This window comes from Pipistrellus hanaki (genome assembly GCF_964339955.1).
Source record: "Pipistrellus hanaki genome assembly, chromosome: 16".
NCBI classification, from domain to species: domain Eukaryota; kingdom Metazoa; phylum Chordata; class Mammalia; order Chiroptera; family Vespertilionidae; genus Pipistrellus; species Pipistrellus hanaki.
Genome location: NC_140518.1, coordinates 1222147 through 1245862, shown reverse-complemented (window position 1 = coordinate 1245862; position 23716 = coordinate 1222147). Strand labels below are relative to the sequence as shown.

Below are 23716 nucleotides of genomic sequence, written 5' to 3'. Positions count from 1 at the left end.
GGGCGGCAGCGAGAGCCTCCTCGTGGGCACCTCCACGGGCGCGGGGCATGCTGGGATATTCCCTCCTCCCCGCCCGGTCCCGCCACCACTACCCTGAGGGCGGATGAGTGAGTGTGGGAGCCCCCGGGCCCTCTTCCTGGGGGCGCCATGGCGGGGTCCCCTGTGGCTGCACCAGCGATGCCACGCCCGCTCACCTGAAGAAGAGACGCAGGGAGCGCATGTGCCCCAGGTCCACGCGGAACACGCCGCAGATCTGCTCCAGCGCCCGCGCCCGCTGCGGCTCGTCCCAGCGCGGGGCGTGCAGGCCGTCGCTGCCCGGGAAGCGCAGGTGGGCGTCCACGCCGGAGGGGGAGCTGCGGGCAGACACCACGCGTGTCTGTCCGTGTGGCCCCGGGGGAGGGACAGGGCGGGCGTGGGGACCATTCATTTATTTTTTTAAATGGTATTTTATTGATTTTTTTACAGAGAGGAAGGGAGAGGGATAGAGAGTTAGAAACATCGATGAGAGAGAAACACCCGTCAGCTGCCTCCTCCACGCCTCCCACCGGGGATGTGCCCGCAACCAAGGCTCATGCCCCTGACCGGAATCGAACCCGGGACCCTTCAGTCCGCAGGTTGACCCTCTATCCACTGAGCCACACCGGTTTCGGCTGTGGGGACCATTTCAACGTGCTCCCGGCGTAGACCCTCACACACAGGCCAAACGCACGTGCACACAGCAGGCTCTCGGACACGCATGAACCAACACGTGAATCCATCGCAAGTCACGGCAATGGCATCTACACGCGGAGGGAAAGCGTTTTCGTGGCCAAATTCTGTCCCGCTTCCCATGGGCCGAGGAGGCCACAGTGAAAGCCCTGCTGTGTGGCCTCGGGCAGGTGACCGAGCCCCTCTTAACCTCTGTGTCCTCAGCTGCAGCGCGAGGCTCAGGGCAGGACGTGGTGCAGGATAACACTGTGCGGGGCAGCCTGGTCCCTCGGGTAGCTCCCCGGCCATTCTAGGCAGCATGGGGCTTCGGCTGGGTCCACACTGGCTCAGGCTTTTCCGGAACAAACACTGGCCCAGTCAGGGAACGTGCGGTCACTACTGTTATTGATACTGACCGTGAACATCTGTTAAACACCCAGCATGGGCTGCCCTGGGTTAGCCACCCCTCAGGACCTGTGGCCAGCCTCCCGATGACCCTGTGGAGTGGGTAGTGCTGGGACCCCATGCACAGAAGAGGACCATGGCCCAGAGAGGCTGAGCGACCTTCCTGAGGCCACACAGCCGGCAGGTGGGCGCGGGGCGGCTGGAATCCCAGTGCCGGGGCGGGTGCCAACACGGAATGTGGGAAACAGTCTGGCAGAGACTCAGGCCAAACACCCTCTCCCGGGCGTTCCCCCGGGAGGCCTGGCAGCGTTCGCACAACGTCTGCCAGGACGTTTCGGCAACGGCATTCGCAATGGCAACACCAGGAACGACCGCGCGTCCCTCCACCGGCAAACCGAGGCCCACGGCGCTCCTCCGTGCAGGGACCGCGGCTCAGCGACACAGAACGGCGGGCGGCGGGGACGGAGCGGCCAGCGATGCCCAGGAGCAGGCCTCCCACACAAACAGCGAGCGTGACGCTCCGTGCATCGCGTTAAGTGAAAGAAGCCGGACCCAAAGCCGCACGAAGGACCACTCAGCATCACTGACAAAGGCCCAGCGGAGAAAGGAGCAGCTTCTGCAGGCGGAGTCAGAGCCGCTGGATATCAGTGCGTGTGTGTGTGTGTGTGTGTGTTTCTGGAACTCCCACCCCTGCCGCTGGGAATGTACAGCATGAAACACCCACCACCCAGAACCTGGCCCTGCCTCCCCGGGACGTAGCAAGAGCGGGAACAGTGGGTCCGTGGGCAAGGATCCCGCACCCAGGCCGTGGCCGCTTCCTGCGTGAGAGCCGAGCCCGGAACGCGGCCCCACCGGGAGCCGGTGAGGCCGCGTGGGGGCTCGTCGGCGAGAGACACGAAGGTGCTGAGGACGGGTGGTGGCGTGGACACCCGGAAGACTCACCACGGGACAGAGAAGCCAGACAGACAAACACAACAACACGCACCTGCGTGATTCGTTCAATCAGACTCCAGGAAATGCACACGCGTGTACCGTGACAGACAGGTAGGTCGTGGGGGGCGGGCCGACAGCGAGGGCGCCTCACAGAGGCCGCCGGGAGCCCTGGGGTGGAGGGAGGTTTGTTACCGCGATGGTGGGGTGGGTTCATGGCATACACACGGCAAAGCTCAGCACACCGGGCACTTCAGATCCACACCGCTTACCGGACCTCAACCACACTGCCACGCCGACCGAAAAACCCACACCAACACTCAACGCAGTGTGACCGCTGGATTTCCAACAACGGGGGAATATGTCATATATCGTGATGCATTTTAAAAGTGTCTATTGACCAAAGATTCTCACACTAGCATATTGGAAGAAGAAACTAGGATACAAAACCACATGAAATGTGATGTCAATATGATGTTATATGTGATGTATATTGGCCTGTATTTTATATCTACACCAGAGGCTGGTGCACAAAATCATGCACCAGCTGGCTTGGCCAGCGATCAGGGCTGATCAGCCCCCCCCCCCCCCCCCCCCGCCTCTAACCTTCCCTGGTTCACTCCCTCACCCTCAGTGCCCTGCCACCACTGGTGGCCCGCCATGTTTTCCACACCGTCCCCTGGTGGTCAGTGCATGTCATAGCGATCAACGGAACTCCTGTTCTCCTGCTCGAACGGGGGGGGGGGGGGGGGGGGGGGGGAGACACTCTGCATATCAGCCTTTTACATATTTATTTTTTTATATATTTTATTGATTTTGTATAGAGAGGAAGGGAGAGAGATAGAAAGCTAGAAATATCGATGAGAAAGAGTCATCGATCAGCTGCCTCTTGCACACCCCCTACTGGGGATATGCCCGCAACCAAGGTACATGCCCTTGACCGGAATCGAACCCGGGTCCCTTCAGTCCCCAAGCCGACGCTCTATCCATTGAGCCAAACCGGTCTCGGCAGCCTTTTACATATTTAGATGGCATATCAGGAAACTATATCAACATTATAATAAGGAAGACTTTAGTGGCATGTTGGTGCTTTAGTTTATAAGTATTCTAAAAGGCACACTGCATTGTTTTGACCGTCAGACACAATGAGCCGAACACAACAACGTATAAAAGGATCACACTCCACAACACGTGGGACTTGGGCCAGGAATGCCAAGGTGGCTCCACGCACGGAGGCCACACACAGGCCAGTAAAAGCCAGAAACCACAGAACCACCTCGTCGGCTGCAGAGAAAACACGCGGTGACAAACATCCAGCACCTTTCATAACAAAAGCCCTCATCAGACTAGAAATAGAAAGATACGCCCTCAACCCTGCAAAGGGCATCCGTGAAAAACCGCAGCTGGCTCACCCTCAGGAGCCCCGGTCACTCCCTGGAGGCTCTACTTGGGATGATCAGGTCACGAACACCATGCATGTGCACGCACACAGCTTCACACGCACGCAACTGCACACGCACACAGCTGCATACACACGTGCACACTCACACAGCTTCACATGCAGGCAGGTGCACACGCACACAGGTGAGCACACACACATGCAGGTGAGCACACGCACGCAGGTGCACACAAACAAGCACGCACGCACGCAGTGTTGGGTTAGTCCGCCCCTGGGCTGGGCGCTGCCCGGTCCCGCAGCCCCTGGGGCGGCGGCCGTGCAGGGCGGGCTGGCTCCGGAAGCATCCGGGCATCAATCAGCAAAGCCAGAGCGCGCGGCCGAGTGTCCCCGGCCGCGTAACCGCCTAGAGGCCGGTGCTGGCTGCGCGGTGCCGGCTCCTCCGCTAACGTGATTACCGGCCCCGGCCCCAGCCGGAGCCGCCGGCGGCAGGAGCCATTTGTTTGTCTGCTCCCTGAAGCATTCCCAAACGTGGCGGAGGCTGAGGGAGCTGGGCCCGCTGATAAACACGGTAATAATAAACACGGTAATAATAAACACGGTAATCCGTGATTAACAGCCAGCAGGAGGCCACGCCGCCCCGCCCGCCGCCTGCCGGGAGCCCCGGTCCGGCCCACCGCGGCCTGAGATCCCGCTCCCCTGTCCCAGGCCGGGCCCGGCGCCCGGCGCCCGGGCTTCAGCCCCGCACCTGGACGAGAAACGGCTTTCCTCGCGGCGCTGCTCTTCCCGGTATGTCAGCCCGCCCAGGGCTGAACCGGGGGTGCCTGTGAACCAGGGAAATGAGGGGCGGCCACAGTTCCCCCAAGCGTGGCCCCGCCCAGCCTGCCCCCAATGGGCAGCTGAGGGAGGAACTCGGGGCCCCCAGGCCAGGCCCCCACTGCCTCACCCATCATGTGACTCCTCCAAAGGGGAAGCTGTGACCACAGTGAAAAGCTGCGCTGCAGCCCGCTCTCTCTCTCTCTCTCTCTCTCTCTCTCTTTTAAAAAAATATATTTTATTGATTTTCCACAGAGAGGAAGGGAGAGGAATAGAGAGCTAGAAACATCGATGAGAGAGAAACATCGACCAGCTGCCTCCTGTACACCCCCTCCTGGGGATGTGCCCGCAACCAAGGTACATGCCCTTGACCAGAATCGAACCTGGGACCCTTCAGTCCGCAGACCGACGCTCTATCCACTGAGCCAAACCGGTTTCGGCCATGATTCTCTCCTCATTGATGCCTCTATGCCTCTCCCTCCCTTCCTCTCTGACGTCAGTAAAACACGTTAGAAGAAAAGAAACAGAACAAGAAACACACACGAGGCCGGAGGAAAGGGGCCCGGCGTGGGCAATGGCCGCGCTGGGTGCAGCGCGCAGGCCTTCCCTCCCCGGAGCGCCTCTGGGAGCCGCTGACGCTTTATTTTTATTAAAAAAAATATATTTCTTTATTGATTTCAGAGAGGAAGAGAGGAGAGAGAGATTGAGTCCGCAACCCAGGCCTGTGCCCTTGGCCGGAATCGAACCTGGGACCCTTCAGTCCTCAGGCCGACGCTCCATCCACTGAGCCACACGGCCTGGGCAGCAGCCGTCACTTTAGAAGGAGGAAGAAATTCGGCTCCTGACCAACCACTCCAGCCGCCAAAGGCGAGGCCACACAGACACAGCGAAACCTGCCGCTCTCAGCACACAGCGGCCCCGCAGACGGTTCCAGTCCCTGCCCGCACGGCTCAGTGGTCAGTGCCGACCGATGACCAGGCGGTCACGGCTCGATTCCCGGTCAGGGCACAGCCCGGGTGTGGGCTCCATCCCCAGTGCGGGGCGTGCAGCGATTCTCTCTCATCATTGATGTCTCTATCGCCCTCTTCCTTCCTCTCTGAAAGCAATTTAAAAATACTTAAAAATAAATAAGTAAACTAACTCACTGGGAGCAGCCTGGCTGGCGGGGGGCGCAGGTGGGTGTTTGGCGTGGCCTCTGCCACCGGGTGGATGCCCCCCCGCCCGCCTCCCCGCCCCCCCGCCCCTGGGGACTGTGCCTGCCGGAGAGTGTGGGTGAACGCAGAGTGTCCCTCAGGGTGAGCCGGGGAGCACCCGCCGCCCAGCGCCTCCCCAGGCGGCAGGTCCTGGCTGAGGGGCCGGGCCGGGCCTCTGGGAAGAACAGAGACGGGCAGCTGCCCCTCGCCCAGGAGCCAGGTGTGGCGGGTGGCACACAGGGGGAACGTCCGAGTGAATGAACACTGATCTCTGGGCGAGCGTGGCTCCTTTGCCCTCCCCCTCCCCCCCGTGGCTGGAGCCCAGGGGCTCTCTGTCCTTTCACTGAGCGTGGGCCTGGGCGGCGAGGGAGGCCCTGGCTTAGAACACAGCCCTGTACACACGTCCCACAATACACACGGACACGTCACGACACACATAATATACACGGGTACATGTGTGTGCACACATGAACACTCACCGCAGTACACACAATAACACCACACCACACTACACTCAATATGCACGCACACACACACATAAAAGCGAACGCACAAACATGTATACGACACACGTGTGCAAACATGCACACACTCATGGGCACAGGTGCACACATGCACGGTGCACACTCACATGCAGACATGTACTCTCACACACATGGTCACACCCACACACATGGTCACACCCACACACATGGTCACACTCACACACAGAGTCATACACACACGGATTCAGGAGTCGGGAGAGCGTCAGTCGGCACTGACCACTGAGCCGTGCGGGCGGGCTCTGTTACTATTACTACAGGCCGGGGGCCAGCCACCCTGAGGCCTCGGGCCGTGCCAGGGTCAGCACAGCCACAGGGGCGTGGAAAGACAGGACCAGGCCACGCACCGGGCACCGGGGAGGTGGAGGGTCGGCGGGCGTGCCGGCCGGACCTGGAGACGGACCCCGGGAAGCACCGGGGGGGCCTGGGCCCAGGGAGCCGGCCGGGTGTGAGCCGGCTGGCCCTGCCGGGGGCACCGGCAGCAGGACCCGCCCAGAAAGAACCCGGCTCGGGCCCGGCCGCGGGGCGCAGGGCTGAGCGTCGACCTCTGAACCAGGAGGTCAGGGTCCGATTTCCCCCCAGGGCACAGGCCCGGGCTGCAGGCTCCATCCCCAGTGCGGGGCGTGCAGGAGGCAGCCGGTCCCTGATTTCCTCTCACCACGGATGTTTCTCTCCCCCTCCCTCCCTGAAATTAATAAAAATACCCACAGCCCCTGGGGGTCCCCGCTTCCCCAGAGGGGCCGCCCCCTTTGGGGAGCCGGCAGCACGCTGAAGAGCGAGCGGGGTGCCCCGCCGGAGCCTGGGCTGGCCTCAGCGTCTCCTTCTGGGGATGAGGGTGCATGGGGGGGGGGAGATGGGGGTGCGCCCGTCAGGGCCCGGGCCTCAGGGCCTCGTCTCCCACGGTCTTGGGGCCCAGGCACCGCCCCCCCTTATGGAGGAGAAATCGAGGCGGGAACAGGAGCGGTGTGCCTGCCCCGGGGCCGGCCGCCGCCTGCAGCCTCGGAAGCCCTGCTCGCGGCCTCTGTCAGTGCCGGGAGGGGGGCCGTGGCCGGGCCTCGGGGAGACGGCACTCTTGGGGTCCCTGAAGCAGGGATGGGGTTCCTGTGTCGGTGGAGGGCCCGGGGGCCTCTGTCCCCGCACCGCGCAGGCAGGGCCGGGGCTGCGGGAGCAGAAGGCCCGTGACCACGCTGTCCTCCCCGCTGCCGTGGGCGCACCGCGGGGCTGCGGTTGCATCACACGGTGTGTGTGTGTGTGTGTGTGTGTGTGTGTGTGTCTGTGTGTGTGTGTCTCTGTGTGTGTGTCTGTGTGTGTGTCTGTGTGTGTGTGTGTCTGTGCGTGTGTGTGTGTCTGTGTGTGTGTGTGTGTGTGTGTGTGTCTGTGTGTGTGTGTCTGTGTGTGTGTGTGTGTGTCCCCCGGGGGGCAGGCAGGGCTGTTTCGTCAGCCGCCGGCTGCATTGCGACAGCCGAGGCCTCCGCAGGCCCCGCTCAGGCAGCTCCAGGGGCCTCCGGGGTCCCCAGAGCCCGCGGGCCGCCGCCGGGGCTGTGACGCCAGACGCCGGGCTCCCTGTGTGGCCCCCGGCCCCGGCCCGGGCAGGGCTGCTCGGGGCCCCGGGCCCAGTGGTTTGTGAGCGGCAGCAGTTGCGTTTGCCCGGCTGTCATCCCTGGGAGCCCCTCTCGGGAGGGAGGCCGAGCTGCCTCCCTCCGTGGGGGGAGGGGGCTCCTGCGGCCACGCTGGGCCCTGAGGCGGGAGGCCCTGCCTGGAGCCAGAGGCGTGGGGGCCGCGGACGCGCCCACCTCCTCCGAGAAGCCCTGCCCCCGGACAAAGGGGGCCCCGGAGGAGAGGGGTGGCCAGAGGACGTGGAAGACGCTGGCCGCCAGCCTGCTCAGGCGGAGCTGGCCGAGCGGCCTGGGCCTCCCGGGCGCCTGCCGTGGTCCCGGGCGAGGACCGTCCCCACGGCTCCGCCACACGTGGCGCCTCAGGCCCCGTTCACAGCCGGGCGCCCAGGCGGCAGCTGCACCTGGGCCCGTGTCTGGGCCCCGCCCGCCGCCCTGCGCTGGGGACACGGGAAGGCGCACAAAACCCCCGGAGCCTGAGGCTGGGGGACCCGTGTCCCCACCTGGGCGGGGGGACCTGTGGCACCTCAGGGCCCTGGCGGTGGGTCCGGGGGCCTCCCGGAGGCTGGTCCTCCCAGGCCCCGTCTTTCTGTCCCCTGAGTGGGAGGCGCAAACGTGACCCCAGCCAGGACACAGGGGCACAGCCCGGCCTGGGGGGCGCCTGGCACCGCACCGGCCCCTCCCCGAGCAGAGCCGCGAGGCACCCCATGCCCTCCCCCCGCCCCCGTGCCGGCTGGGCCCCGGCAGCCGCTGGCCCTCGCACTGGCCTCTGCCTGTGGCCCTGAGGTAACCCGACCCCCAGCCGCCCCGCACCTGCCCCACCTTCCCGGGCAGAGCTCCGGTGGCTGCTCCGTGCCGGAGACGATGCCCCACCTGCCTCCAGGCCCAGCTGCCTGGGCCCTGCCACCCGGGAAAGCCCCCCACAGGCAGCTCTCAAAATCCAAATGTGTGCTGACCGGATGGCTCAGTGGGTGAGCTCTGACCTATGAACCAGGATTCTCCCTCATGTTTCTCTCTCTCCCTCCCTCTCCTTTCCTCTCTGAAATCAATGAAATAATTTTTTTGAGTTCAGTGAGGAAGAATAAAAGTAATAATTCAGTTGCTCAGTCACTATGGCTGCATTTCCAGGTTTGATGGCCCACGTGAACAAGGGGATGTGAACAGGTGAGAGTGGTCATGTGAACAAGGGGGGGGGTGGGGCCACGTTAACGGGTGAGATGGTGATGTGAACAAGGGGGCGGGGCCACGTGAATAGGTGAGATGGTGATGTGAACAAGGGGGCGGGGCCACATGAACACACGAGTGTAGGCGTGTGAAAAGGGAGAAGGGCACATGAACTTGGAGGAGAGTGATGTGAGGGCAGAGGCGGGGCCAGAGAAGACCGAGGCTGAGAGGGATGGATGCAGCCAGGAGCCCCGGAGCTGGAGGGGCTGCTGGGGGAAGCAGGCCGTGGCTCAGGGCGGGCACAGCGGAGGGGGTGCGGGTGACGGGGCGGCTGGGTGGCCAGTCCCTCAGGGGGGCTCACGGGTGCAATGGCCCCGCAGCTCCGAGGGCCCAGGAGAGCCAGGGCGGCTTCAGGGCACCACCCGCCTGCCCTCAGTCCGGCCCGATGCCCGCCCTTTCCCGGCCCCAGGGTTCCCAGCCTCCCTCCGCGGGGCGCTCTCCCCCCTCGGCGCCGAAGCCCCAGCCGCCTGGGGGACCCTCCGGCAGGCAGGGTGACGGAAAGGGCCTGGGGGGGGGGAGAGAGAGGGAGGGAGGAGGCTCCGTCTGCCCTGGGGGCACAAGCCGGCAGGTCATTAGCCTGCCCTGGCAGGCTCCCCTGCCTGGGGCTCCTGCATTGGGCGGGGGAGGGAGAGGGGAGGGGAGCAGGCGGTGTGCGGGTGCAGGGACCGCCTGGCCTCCCTGTGAGCCACATCCTGACCGCCGGGCACTTTGTGAAAACTGAGAAAGAAAAAAGTCACTCCGAGGCCGCGACCCTCGCCTCAGGCACATCTCCCCCCACCCCCCATCCTGCCCCCTCGGGGTTTACCGGTGCTCACAGTCTCCCGGGAGCTCACCCTCCCGGGTCTCTGTCCTGCCGGTGGGGTGCCGGCGGCACGAAGCCCACAGCTGTGAGCTCCGCTGGGCAGGGCTGCCCCGGGCTGTGCCCACACATCAGGTCTCAGCACAGATTTTAAATTCTTTTAATTTTTTTAAAGTATTTTTTATTGATTTTTTTACTGAGAGGAAGGGAGAGGGATAGAGAGTTAGAAACATCAATGAGAGAGAAACATCGACCAGCTGCCTCCTGCACACCCTCCACCGGGGATGTGCCTGCAACCAAGGTGCATGCCCTTCACCGGAATCGAACTCAGACCCTTCATTCTGCAGGCCGATGCTCTGTCCACTGAGCCACACCGGTTTCGGCAGCACAGATTTTAATAGAATGTGGGCTGGCGGGGCTCCGTGGTTGAGCATCAACCTATGAACAGAAGGTCACGGTTTGATTCCCGGTCAGGGCACAGGCCCGGGTTGTGGGCTGGATCCCCAGTGGGGGGCATGCAGGAGGCGGCCGATCCGTGGCTCTCTCCCATCATGGATGCTTCCCTCTCCCCTCCCTTCTCTGTGACATCATAAAGACAGATTTAAAAAAGAACACGTGTGTAATTGGCCACCTGCCGTTTCTGACACAGTGTGAATCCGAGGCTGCTCGCTCTCCCCTCTGGCAGCACTGAACTCGGGGTCACAGGCCCTTGGGGAGTCGGATGGTGTGCCCTCAGAAAAATGCACCCCCAGGAGCCCCCACGCACAAGGTGGCATGAGATTGGGGGGCACACGGGCCCCAGTTCAAACCCCGATCTGAGAGGGGCCTGAGCTGCCATGTATGTCCTCTTCGGCTGGACGCTGAGGTCTTTTTTTTTTTTAATACATTTTTTTAATTGATGGCAGAGAGGGAGGGAGAGGGGGGAGAGAGAGAAACATCAGTGATGAGAGAGAGTCATGGATCAGCTGCCTCCTGCACGCCACCCACTGGGGATGAAGCTCGCAGCCTGGCCTGTGCCCTGACCGGGAATCCACCGGTGACCTCCCGGCTCAGAGGTCGCCGCTCAGCCCTGAGCCGGGAGGGGCGCTGGGTTCGTCCCCCGTTATGAACACCGGGATGAACGCCTCACAGAGCGGCTGCTGTCGGACTGGTCCCAGCAGCAGTTCCCAGAGGCCTTCTGCTTTTGGGGAGAAGCTGCGTGTCCGTTTATAATACCCCACCGGGGGCCTGCGGACGCGCCACGGGGCGGGGGGACCCACACGGGGTCACAGGTGGGGTGGGGTCCTGCTGTCCCACATCCTCACCCGGAGGCCCTGAGGCTGCACGGTGCCTCCTGGGACAGGCACAAATGATCCTGCCTGGGTTCACCCTCGCCGCCCCCCAACCCAAGCCGCAGTGGGAGTAGCCACGGAAGCCAATGCTGCTGGCAGAGCTGGGGCCACGGGGGGGTGGTCCCTGGTGAGGCCTGACTCCTGGCATCCCTGCTGGCGCTGGATGCCTGGAGGCGGCGCCATCTAAGACCAGGCCCCGCCGGCTCCCCCCGCAAGCGGCACCGGAATGGCGCTGCCATCTGTCACCACCTGCCGCTGGGATCCACCTGCCACGGAACACAATGCCCGGGGCTCTCCGATGGGGGCGCTGTCCCCACCCCCCCACCTCCAGCCATAGCTCAGCCTCCACGCGCAGTTCCCGGCTCTGCCACTAGAGGGACCCCGTGAGCCGACCCGCCCTCCTCTGGGGACCGGTTCCCGGAAACCGGACTTCCCTCCGGAGCTCCGGGTGCTCAGTGCCCGCAAGGCCACGCCCCTCCCCGGGGCCCCGCCCAGCACGGTTCTCACCCCGTGCACACTGGGAGCCCCTGGGTCAGACGCTGCCGTTCCAGGCGGGTGCGGGTGCGGCCTGGGCATCAGGTTTACACGCTGCCCGCGTTCTCAGGAGAGCGGGGCGCCTGCAGCGGCGCAGGGCCCCCTGAGCACCGCAGCCAGGAAGGAGCCTGACGCCGCTCCTGCTGGGCCTTGAGGAGGGAGGGGAGACGGGAGGGGGGGCGTGAGTGAAAGAAGCCGGACACAGGCCACCTGCCGGGTCCCGGAGGCAGGACGCGCCCGGTGGGGGCTGGCGCCGGGCGGGGTGGCCGTGAGTGGGGCAGGGCTTCCTTCGGGGGCGCTGAGAAAGTTCTGGAACTGGACTGAGGTGACGGTGCAAACACGAAGGGCCCTGACTTGTTGAAACGGGCCCGTCAGCAAAACGGTTAGGTGCGTTTTAGGACGAAACACACAGGCACGCGCACGCACACACACGCACATGCGCACACGCACAGACGCACGCGCGCGCACACACACACGCACACGCACAGACGCACGCACACACACACGCACACGCATGGACGCGCGCACACGCACATGCGCATGCGCACACGCACAGACGCACGAGCACACACACACGCGCACACGCACAGACGCACGCACGCGCACACACAAACACACACACACACGCGCACACGCACGGACGCGCGCCCAGGCTGGGAGCCCCGGGGGCCCCGCTCCGCACATACAGAGGCGGCAGGGGTGCATGAGGTGAACAGCACGTCGGCGTTTCCCTATAAAACCAACATAAGCGTTTAAAATGAAGAGGAACCATCGAGTTCCCGACTCCAGGGCCCGCGTCTGCCCGCCGCGACCACAGCCTCCGGGAAGTCCCGGGCCCTGCACGTGCCACGCGGGGAGCAGTCACGGTGGCGGGGCGCCCTGTGCGCGGAGGGCTCCCAGCACCCCGGCCTGGCCTTCTGGCCTGTCACCGCCCCGGGCAGGATCGCCGTGAGACCTGGGGAACAGCCGGGCCCGGGCTGTGAAAGGGGCCGGGGCCCTCACGGCGCCGGCGGAGGAGCACCCAGGACGGGAGGCAGGAGGGGCCGGCATGAGTTCTCAGACTGTCATTACTCCCCCGCCTGGCGAAGAGGAAACGGGATTCCCAGCCAGGTCCCCGGATTCCCAAATCCAAGCTCCTAAGGAACCAGGCAGCTGAGCAGGCCCGGCCCTGATCCTCCTCCTGCACTGAGACCGCGGCCACAGACCGTCAGCCACCAGCCACGGGACCATCGGCCACAGACCATCAGCCACGGGACCGTCAGGCAGCCTGGCACCCCTCTAAGCACAGTGGAGACAAGAGCTCAGACACCTGTCCCTCCGCCCGGCCCCTGGGCTGCTGGGCACCCGCAGGTATGGCTGCGCTGCCGGCACCACCAGGGGGCGCTTTAAGGCCCGGCCCCTGGGCTGCGGGACACCCGCAGGTATGGCTGCGCTGCCGTGCGGCACCACCAGGGGGCGCTCTAAGGCCCGCCGCAGGCCCCAGGCAGGGGCTGGCGCTTGGTTCCCAGCCGGGTCCTCAGGTGGAATCACCTCACCGCTCAGCACGCTTTATGGGACCCCCTCCCGCCAGCGTGGGAACATGTTATCAGTGCATCCTCGGGCTTCAATGGAGCGCGATTGATCGAGGGCTGATATCAGAATGAATAGCAAATTCCTTCACGCTGAGGCGCATAGCGTTCCGTGTCCCTGCACCTGGGCCCTGACTGCCCAGCTCACCGGTCCCGATCACCCCGAGTCCGTGTGCACCCAGCGGGCTCCCACCCAGCGTGGCCAGGGGACTGGCTGGGTGCCCTCTGGCCAGGGGTGGCTCTGGCTGGGCTGGGTGTGCACGCCCGCCTCTGGGGCGCCCCGAGCACCCCAAGCATGCTGCACGGTTGCCATGACAACCACTCCCATCAGGCCCACGGCAGGCTAATCCCCTGGGGCTGGCGACACACCCCAGGTCCCCAGCGTGGCCGCAGGCCCAGCCCGAACACTCACCCGCTCTCGCCCTCCAGGAACACGGAGCCGCTGCTGTCCACCAGGGCGGCGCTCACGGGCGACAGGCAGCAGGGGGAGGAGAAGGCGTCCGAGTCGGAGTCGAAGGAGCTGTCCCTGCTCACACCCTCGGCCGACAGCTCCAGGGAGCCCTCCTCCTCGGCCGCCTCGGGCTGCGGCTCCCGCCCCTCCTCGGTCCCGTCCTGTGAGCTGCCGGCGGACAGGGTCCCGGAGGGGCTGTGGGCCGGCTGCGAGGCCGGGAGGGCGCCGTCCATCCCCAGGCCCCGGGCCAGCTTCTCCCCGTCCCCCCGGAGGGTGTCCTCCCCCCGGGGCGTCAGGGGCGGCCGCGGCTCTGTGGGGGAGACCCGGCAGGGGGCCCCCGAGCTCTGGGTGCGCCGGCCCCGCGGTCGGGGTGCTGAGCGCACGGGGGAGCCTTCGGGGGTGATGTAGCGCAGCGCCTCCTCGTCCTGCCGCTGGATCCGGGAGTTGGGGACCCACGCGAGGATGAGGGTGGCCCCCAGCAGCTCATCCTTCTCCATGTACAAGCACAGGTAGCCTGCGGGGAGGGCGGCGGTGAGCGAGGGCGGCGGTGAGGGGGGCCGTGCCCAGCGGCCTCACCTGCCAGGCACACCGGGCTGTGGGGCTGGGAGCTTGGCACAGCCCGGCCCTGAGTGAGACGGGGGGGACAGCTGGGCGTGAGACGCGGGGGGGTGGAGGGGCAGGGTGGGGGTGGGGACACCGGGCCTGGGATGAGTGCCAGCTGCAGGGCTGCTCAGTGCCCGGGGAGGAGCCGCAGCACCGCCCAGCAGCAGCCGACCTGTGCTCTCCTCCACCGGGCCCTCCTCCGGCCAGAGCCCCACCCTGTCCTCCTGGGTCCCCTCAAGCCTGGGGCTGCCCTGGGGGCTCCCCAGGAGGCCCCGCACAGCGCACAGCCCTGTGGGAGGACGCGGGACTCAGACCCCACCCAGGGAGGGTTCCCGAGGGGGCTGCCCTGGGGGCTCCTTCAGCTGGCCACCGCCCTATCGGCATCGTTCTTCTTTTCATTTAAAAAATACATTTCTTATTGATTTCTGGGGAGAGAGAGATGGAAACATCCAAGAGGAGAGGGAATCGTGGACCAGCTGCCCCCTGCACGCCCCCGACTGGGGATGGAGCCACAAGCTGGGCCTGTGCCCTGAGGGAATGAACTGACTTCCTGGCTCCCAGGCTGACGCTCAGCACCCAGCTGCCGGCGCGGGCACCTTAGTCTTCATGCAGCTTTTGGGAGCGGGGCCGCCTCTCTGGGCTCCTCACCCTCCGTTTGGGGCACAGTGGCATTCCCCCCGGCAGCACCTGCCACTTCAAGGTGTCCTGATTCCCAGGCCTGCCGCACTGCCCGGCCCTCCCAGCCCGCAGCCCCCGGGCTCTGTTCTGAGGTCATGTAGGGTGGGCGCTGGGCCCGGACCTCCCTCAGGCTCTGCCCACGCGGCTCCCGCCAGCCGGGCACGGGGCTCTGGGACCCGGAGGAGGGCCCAGACCCGCCGCCAGCACAGCAGGATCAACCACGGCGCCACCGCCACGTGCACTGCGCTTTCGTTCACACCCAGAACACAGCCCCTCAGACCGGCCCGGCCCGCCCGCCCCAACACACCTGTCCCAGGGGGCCCCAGCTCTGGTCAGGTGACCTCAGGGTGAGGGTGAGACAAACGTGGAGTGACACCAGAGCCCCTGAAACCTCCCTCCAGGCCCGGGCCCCCTCCCCTCCCCCAGGCCTGGACCCCCTCCCTCCAGGCCCCCTCCCCTCCCCCAGGCCTGGACCCCCTCCCCTCCCCTCTCACTTACCTGGGTGGTGCTCCCCCAGCCCCTGCAGCCCCTCGGGCGGGTGCACACACACGTTGTTCTTGGAGTACAGGATCTCCCCGTCCAGGGCGGAGGGGGGCCCGCCCCCCGGGGCGAGGGTCAGGAGGTCCGAGGCTCTGGAGGAGGCCCGGCGGAGGAGGCGGCCCAGAGACATTGCCGGGGGGGTGTTCCCATCCTCCGCTCACGTGGCCCCGTGGGCGCGTCCACACCTACCTGGGGGCGGGGGAGGGGGATGCATGGGGCCACGGCCCGCACTGGGCAGGTGCCTGTCGGCCCCCAATGGGGCTGGTTCGCACCTGAGAGGGTCCTGCCAGCCCAGGCCACGCAGCGGGTCTCCACCGCACTGCCCCCTGGGGCCGGGCCAACCTGTGCCCTCAGGATGGAGAGCTCATCCCTGCCCCCCCCCCCCCCCACCGAGCAGCACAACCGGAGAAGTGCAGACGGCGCCCGTGTCCCCTGGGTGGGGCACCGGCCACCCTGCTTACCCACTGGCCGGATACCTGGGCAGGGCCGCTCCCCCCAGGCCCGCCGCCCCCCAGGAGCCTCCCTGGCAACTCCAGGCCGAGGGCCTCCCGCCTGTTCTCACTGAGTGGTCACCACAGGGCGGGGCATCCCCGGCCTCTGAGGTTCGGTCTGGCCAGGTGACTCCGCCTGTGTGCCTGCAGTATGACCGCCATACCGCGCCCGGCGGCCACCTGTCACCCCGCAGAGCTGGCCGCCCACACTGAGTGACGGGAGGGCCCGGGGCAGACCTTTGTCCTCCAGAGCCAGTTCCAGCCCTGCCCCCCCCCCCCCAACCTGGACAGCCCCGCCCGCCCGGCTGCAGCCCGGGGGAGCGCGGACGACTGTGCGTCTGAGGAAGTCAGCCGGATATTTGCTCTCAGACAATTCCTTCCTATGTGTTTATTTAGTATGTGTGTTTTAAACATGTTTTTATTGATCTCAGAGCGGAAGGGAGAAGGACAGGGGGGGAGAGAAATATCTATGATGAGAGAGAGTCATGGACCGGCCACCTCCTGCATGCCCCCCACTGGGGATGGAGCCCAAAACCCGGCATGTGCTCTGACCTGGAATCGAACCCTGACCTCCTGGTTCCTGGGCCAAAGCTCAGCCCCGAGCGCCGGCCGGGCTCCTGGTGTTCAAATGCACGTGTTTGCTCGGGAGCCGGCTCCACCCGAACGGAGCCTGGCTCCCAGCCCCCCAGCTGGTGAGGAGCGGAGATTCCGTGACCTCGTTTTTTTAAGCTCTTTTTCAAAACATTATGCAATGTGCTCAGAAGTGTAAAAATGACCCATATCCCTGAACTCAACCCCAAAATGCCCATGTGCTTCCTTCTCTCCCACGCCTTCCATGTAAAGCAAACCTCAGCAAGGATCGGCCGGCCCTGGCGCACAGCCCCCGCCGGCTTCCGGGAGGCCCGGCTGGCCGGAGGTTCGAGTCCGTGCCCACCGGACCACAGAGCGGCTTCCGGGCGGTCCGTTCACTTGACAGGGTGTCCTGTGTGTGTGAGACACAAGCTGATGCTGAGGCCTGCTGGTTGCGGTGCCTGCCTGTGTTTCTGCTGGGCTGCTGGCTTGTTGTTAATCGATGAGAACTCTTTATATAGCAAAGACCTTGACCCTTGGCTGCAGGTGTCGTCCTAATCGTTGCTTGCCCTCTGAGAGTATCATCTATTTGAGGAACTTGAACATCTATGAAGTCAAGCCGATGGGATCTTTCCCCTGGCGGTTTCTTTTTCACTCTGTATTGCCCTTCCCAAACCAAAGATCCATCCTCGCTGGCTTATATGCCATCCTTTTACTTTTCAATGACACCTCTGATATTTCAAAAACCCTAATTCAAAGCAAACATTTACCGGGAAAGGCCGCAGCGGTAACTTGAGTCTGACCAGCAGAGAGGAAGGTGGCCGGGAGGCGGGAGGCCGGGAGGCCGGGGCGGGATGGGGGTGGTGGACGAGGAAATGAGGAAGGCCTGCACCTGGCACCGCACCCCACTTCTGATACCTCACCTCCCTGGCTCACTCCCCCGCCCTCTCCCACTCCGTGGTGCCACAGTGGCTGCCACAGCTGCAGGCACCTCGCCTGTCCCCACCCCTGCACAGGCTGCCTGCCTCCCGGGAGGGCGGAGACCAGGAAGCTTGTCCAGCCGTGTGGCTCCGTGGTTGAGCATCGACCTGTGAACCAGGAGGCCACGGTTCCATTCCCGGTCAGGGCACAGGCCTGAGTTAAGGGCTCACCCCCAGTGTGGGGCGTGCAGGAGGCAGCCGATCCATGATTCTCTCTCTTCACGATGTTTCTCTCTCTCTCTTTCCCTCTCTGAAATGAATTAAAAAAAATATCTTTAAAAAGACCAGGAAGCTTGCACCCAAAAAGGCCAACGAGGCTGGGCTTCTGAGGATGGACGGGGGAGTGGGCACGGAGCTGGAGGCGGGCGAGGGCGCCGGAGGGCAGCCGCCGGCAGTGCTGCCCGCCCGGCAAAGCCTGCAGCCTGGCCGAGGCCTGCCTGTGTCCTTGAACCGGCAAGAAGCATGACCTCGTGTGGCTCTTGCTCGCCCCCAGCAGAGCTGTCTAGGACCTCGGGGCCCAGGGATCCTGTGGGTTGGCAGGAGCGAGGAGTCTCCCCCCCCCCCCCACCAGAAAGCTGTGCGCCCAGACACAGAACTCAGAGGTCCACCAGCAGGCCTCCCTGCTGTGTCTGCCTGAGTGGCTCTTCTCACCCAGGACAGAGGAGGGCCCTGCACAACCTCTACCGCCCGCCACGCCCTGAAGACACAGCCAGCGCCCCCGAGGGATCCGAGAAGCCGCAGCAGCAAGCCGGGAAGAACCGAAATCAGAGCGGCAGCTGAGGGCTCCCCGCACTCTGTGCCCACAGACACACCCCCCCCCCCCCCCCCCAGCGGGAGGCGGGAGCGAGCGGGTCCCTGACCGCAGGAGCGTTCGCGTCATGTCTTACACCCACACCAGCGTCTGCACCTGTTAAACGTGTCGTTATTGGTTTCAGAGAGGCAGGCAGAGGGAGAGGGAGACGTCCATGGGGAGAGGGAGTCACTGATCGGCTGCCTCCTGCGCCCCCCAGGGGGGCCTGCGCCCTGAGCGGGAATGGAGTCTGTGCCCTGAGTCCAACCAGCCGGGCTGCCGCTTCACGTTTTCATTTAAAAATGGCTGAGCCGTCCCAGCTGCTGGTTTCAGATCGCAAGGGCCTGAGTCCAAGGCCCCCCCCCCCCCCCCTTTCCAGCCCTGAAGCCTGTCTGTACATTGGAGTCACCTGAGCGTGAAGGGAAGGGCTTCAAAAATCACCGGAACAAGCGGCCTCTGGAAGGTCCTTTGTCACCTGCCCCGATGCCACCCGCAGCCCAGACAAAGCCGGCTCTGCTGACGGGAGGGAATGCCAGCGCGCCCGCCCGGAGCAGGGCACGGGGGTGTGCAAAGCCAACGACAAGCAGGTAACGACTTAAAACACGTAAAGGAGCCGGCCGGCCTGGCTCCGGGTGGAGCGCTGACCTAGGAACCAGGAGGTCACGGTTCCGTTCCTGGTCAGGGCCCAGGCCCAGGTTGCGGGCTCCGTCTCCAGTGGGGGGCGTGCGGGAGGCACCGGTCCGCGATTCTCTCCCATCACTGACGGTTCTGTCTCCCTCTCCCTCCCTCTCAGCCAATAACCACACCCGCCGTTTGAAGCATGAGGAACAGGCCTGCCGGCTCAGGGCCTCGGAGGGCAGTGGGTCCACGCTGAGCCCTGGGCAGCCGGGAGCGACAGGCAGGACAGACCGCACAGCAGGCTGTTACGTAATAGGAGGGAGGGAGCAGCTGGGCCTCCTCTCAGCACTCACACACTCACACACACTTACACCCCACCACACACATTCACACACACATCTCACCACACACACTCACAAACTCACACTCACACACAAACACACTCAAACACTCACATACACAAACACGTACACACACTCTCACACACACACACTCCATCACACACACTCTTTACCACACACACACACACACTCCACCACACACTCAGACACTCACATGCTCACACACATGTACACACACTCACACACACACATCACGCTCCTGTCACTCCCGCCCTCATCCTCGGGGCCTCTCCAGCTCCCGCTCCAGCCCAGGGCCTGAGCCTCAGTTCCACCCGCACCGGGAACCCTCCGCCCGGGGCCCAGGTGCAGCATGGGCAGCGTGAGGGCTGACAGCCCCTGGCAGCAGGTCCCTCCCCGCCTTGGCCTTGGCTGGCACAGCCACACCAGCTCCTGGCTCGCAGCAGCGCGGTCCTGGCGGCCCCTCGGCCACACCGGCTTCCTGTCCTGGAAGAAGGAGCCCCGTTAACCCCCAACAGGAAGCAGGCAGGCGCTAAGGGCAAGGTCTCTTCCGGAGCCTCCCCAGGAAGAGCAGAGAGGACAGCCCTGGCCACGGAGCCCCGACTTCCCTCCGGGCCGCGCCCTGCCTCGGCCACGCGGGTCGGGAGCTGGACGCGGCGGTCGGCAGACAGACACGGTCCCGCCCTGCGTGGAGCGGCAGCCACCACCCACCTGGGACGCTGCCCGCACCATCCCACCGGCTGCGGGCTGCGGTGGGGCGGGGAGGTGGGTGAGGGGGCACTGGGCACTCGGGGGACCTGTCGTGGGAAGCCCACAGGTGACCTGGCCTGGCCGCGACAGGCATGTGGCCGGCAGAAACCGGTTCGCCTGCTTTGCCCTCCCAGGCCTGCCCACAGAGCCGATAGGCGATGCCACAGTAAACAGAGCCGGGCACGCACACGGACCGTCCCTCCCACAGCACCTGCTCCCTCCCGCTCCCCGGGACCAGGCACGGCCCCGAGGTCTCCGGGGACTGTTATCCGACCCCTGAGTTCAGGGTCACCACGTGGGAAAAGCGTGCAAGCGAGCGGGCGCCAGCTCAGGCACACCCGTGGCAGGCTGCTACGTGGCCGCCCTGATGGGCGGCTCTCAGGAAGGTCCCTCTCCCACCCTCCATGCCCTGCGTTACTTAATAAATTGATTTTAGAGAGAGGAAGGGAGGAACCACACCGTCGGGCGGTGGTTGAGCGTCGACCTAGGAACCAGCGGGTAACGTTCACTTCCGGGTCAGGCCACAGCCCGGTTGCGGGCTCGCTCCGCAGTGTGGGGCGTGCGGGTGGAGGCGGCCGATCAGTGATTCTCTCTCATCACTGATGTTTCTCTCTCCCTCTCCTTTCCGCTCTGAAATAAAAAAATATATTTTTAAAAATAGAGAAGAAGGGAGAGAGAGTGAGAGAGAAACATCGACCACTTGCCTCCTGAACCTGCCCTGCCCGGGGATGGAACGGGAAACCTGGGTACATGCCCTGACGGGAGATTAAACTGCCCCTGTGGTGTATGGGACGATGGTCCCACCAGCCGGGCCATGCCCACCGGGACGATACACCCCTAACGCCCGGATGGCCTGCCACCCGAGGCTCGAGGCAGAGGCACCACAGATGGGGGTGAGGGAAGGGGTCTCCCGGGGTGCCCTCACCCTGTCTGTCCCCTGTCCACTCAGCTTCCGGGTCAGACCTGGAGCCGGTCTCTGGCGGCCACCCCTCTTTTCTGCCCGTGACCAAAGGCTCCGTTTCACACCAGATGTCGGCTGCCAGGCAGCTCACCGGGCGGGAGTGTTGGAGAGACAAGACACGTGGCCACAGGTCGCCCACGTGGCCGACAGCATAAAAGGCCACCTCTGACCCACGTCTGAGCGTCAACCCAAGAACCAGGAGGTCAGGGTTTGACTCCCGGTCAGGGCACAGGCCCGGGGTGTGAGCTCCGTACCCAGAGGGGGGCGTGCAGGAGGCAGCCGACACATGATTCTCTCATCATGGATGTTTCTATCTCCCTCTCCGGTCCTCTCTGACATCCATTGTATACAAACCCCCCGAAGGGCATGGGGAGAGATTTCCTGCACGTTTCCCGGGTTTGGGGCAGGACAGACTTCGAATGCACTAAGTCCCACTGAACACCCAGCTAGGTTCTGCGACTTTAAGAGAAATGACCTGTAACAAAGCTCCCTTTTCCAGCGGCTGCTTTTGCCAACAATGAAGCTCCCCGGAGTGCAGCCAGTGTTACAGTTACAATGAAGCCGGGAATGCAACAAGGTTACTCCGAGGACCCTCCCGGAACAAGGAGAACGAGAACGCCGCCTTCAGCGCCGCCATTGTTTCACCTCAAGCACAGCCTCCCAGCACCACGGGGAGCGGAGCAGCTAATCTCACAAAAGAGGGTTCCGGCCAGTGAGCAAAATCCGGGTCTCTCAGCGGGCTGGGTAGACAAGGTGAACTCCGGACTGAAGATTTGTGTTGCCAGGCAACCCGGCTGCCCCCTTCCTGGCACAGCCGGCAGGGGCCCCGCCCCCTAGCCCCTGCGCGGTGACAAAGATGAGTGTAAAGAACCCTAAACGGCGAATTCCCCGGCACAAAGCATCGGGCAGCAAAACCAAAATGTTCCTGCCCATCGAGTTGCCAGTGAAAAAGCCATCGATGGCCATTCACAATAATAATAATAATAATAATAATAATAATAATAGTAATAAAAAATAGCAACAAGCCCTTAGAGCCCGCCAGGCACTAGATAATGGAGCAGCAGGCCTCTGAGGCAGGTGGTTTATCCACTTCCAGAGGAACCAAGGCCAGCGGCATTGGCAGCTCCGCGCACGGGGCTGGGACTGAGCCCAGCGGTCTGCTCCGGAGGCCCCGCTCCTAAGCACAGCCCGCACTCCCAGGTCCGGCCGAGGCCGGCGCGGTGGGGGCGGGCTGTGCGAACCCCAGGCTGTCTCTGCAGGCACAGCCCCTGAGTGATGTGGGGTTGGCCCCCAGGCCCTTGCATTCTGGTGAACCAGCTGGCAGAGTGAGCCAGGCCTTAATGTCTGAGCCAGGGCGGCAGGGAGGGCTTCGGTGTGAGTGACGGGGGCATTGCCAGCGGGAGGCCCCGTGGGTGTTTGGAGCTGGAGCCTCCCGCACCCCAGGCCCCAAGTTTGGTCCCTCCCAGCTGCACGACTGGGAAAGTCACTTCCCTAAGCCTCCGTGTCCCCGTCTGCGAAGTGGGCACCCCCCCCCCCCCGACGGCGTGTTTTGTGGGTGTGTGAACTCGTGCGTGGAGACCAGAAGCTGGTTCCACAACCACCTCATGGCCGGAGGATTTGGAAATTCACGGATGAGGCCTTCCTTTCGCACCATTCTGAGGCCCTGCTCACCACAGACACCCAGCAGCTGGCAGGTGCTGGCTGCCTGGCCCCGCGGTGAACTTGGGCCCGGCGGTGAACTTGGGCGGCTGTGACTTTTTCTTTGCAAAGCGGCCGTGGTTTGAGTCGCACCAGCAGTGACGTGTGGATGATTCTAACGGGGAGTTTCTGAGATGAACACACGGATTTTTAAAACTTCTCCACTCGGCGGTGGCAGGCGCGGGAGGGAACCCCACCCCGGCCTCTGGTCCGCCTCGGAGAGCAGACGGCCCGGGTGCCACGGGAGCCACTGCAGCCTCCGGGGTTAGGCAGGTGCCCAGGGAGGTCTGGCCCGGGCCCTCCTCCCGCACGCAGGAGGCGGCAGAGCCAGCCGGTGTCACCCGGGCCGCAGGCTAGTTGGGCTTCTGGTCTATTCCCCACCGAGATGGCGCCACGTGTGACACCGGCCGCCACCGCGGGAACAACGGGGCTTCCAGAGCCACGGGCTCCTGGCAGGTTCCGGCTATATTTAGCAAATTGCCTATGTTTCTCCTTCTCCTCTTTTCTATTCTTTTTTCTTTCTTATTTTAAAGTCAAGGACGAGGGGGCAGAACGTGGCCTGAAGGAAGTGAGTTTCCTGGCACCGGCTCTGGCCCAGACCTCCCGCCGGGCCCCAGGAATGCCAGGGCGCCGGCGGGGCCACAGCACACTTGGGGGGTCCGTGTGGGCGAGCAGCGGCCCCTCCAACTTCTCATCGCGAGCCGGACCATCCGGCCAGACAAAGACCGCAAGTTCCCCGCCGCGGCTGCAGGCAGAGGGGGAGCGAGCCTCCCGATCAGGCCCGGGCGCCCCCGATCGCCGCAGAGGGGGTCCCAGCAAGTCCCCCGCGTGGTCCGGGTGCCTGCGCGCCGCCGGCCCCGCACCCACCGAGGCTGCGGCCCCAGCCCGGTCACTCCCGGCGCGGCCGCAGCCCATGCGCCCCCCCATCCCCGCCCAGGGGCGCCGCCGGCACCCGCCCCCGCCCCCGCTCCCGCCGCCCAGGCCCGGATACCCACCCGGGTCCCACGGCGGGGCCGGATCCGCGCTGGCTCCGGGCGCCGCCGCCGCCGCCTCCGCCGCCGCCAGTGAGGCCGGCGAGGCGGGGACGTGCGACCAGGCCCGGCCTCCGGCCCGCCCCTGGCCCCTCCCGGTCCCCGCCCCCCGGCCCCTCCCGGCCCCACCCGATCCTGGTCCCCGGCCCCACAGGCTC

General features: G+C 64.8%; 1 protein-coding gene across 4 annotated transcripts in view; it reads right to left on the bottom strand.

Annotated features, from left to right (window-relative positions):
* TBC1D16 (TBC1 domain family member 16) overlaps nucleotides 1-23608 on the bottom strand; it is a 32608-nt gene extending 9000 nt beyond the window's left edge. For all 4 annotated transcript variants that reach the window (XM_084861937.1, XM_084861940.1, XM_084861939.1 and 1 more), the window contains exons 1-4: nucleotides 23523-23608; nucleotides 15269-15499; nucleotides 13451-14003; nucleotides 195-353 (exon numbers count right to left, since the gene is read on the bottom strand). In XM_084861937.1, coding sequence (XP_084718063.1) covers nucleotides 195-353; nucleotides 13451-14003; nucleotides 15269-15440 — 884 coding nt within the window. In that variant the 5' untranslated portion in view covers nucleotides 15441-15499; nucleotides 23523-23608. The remainder of the gene's footprint in view (nucleotides 1-194; nucleotides 354-13450; nucleotides 14004-15268; nucleotides 15500-23522) is intronic.
* Nucleotides 23609-23716: the final 108 nt, after the last annotated feature.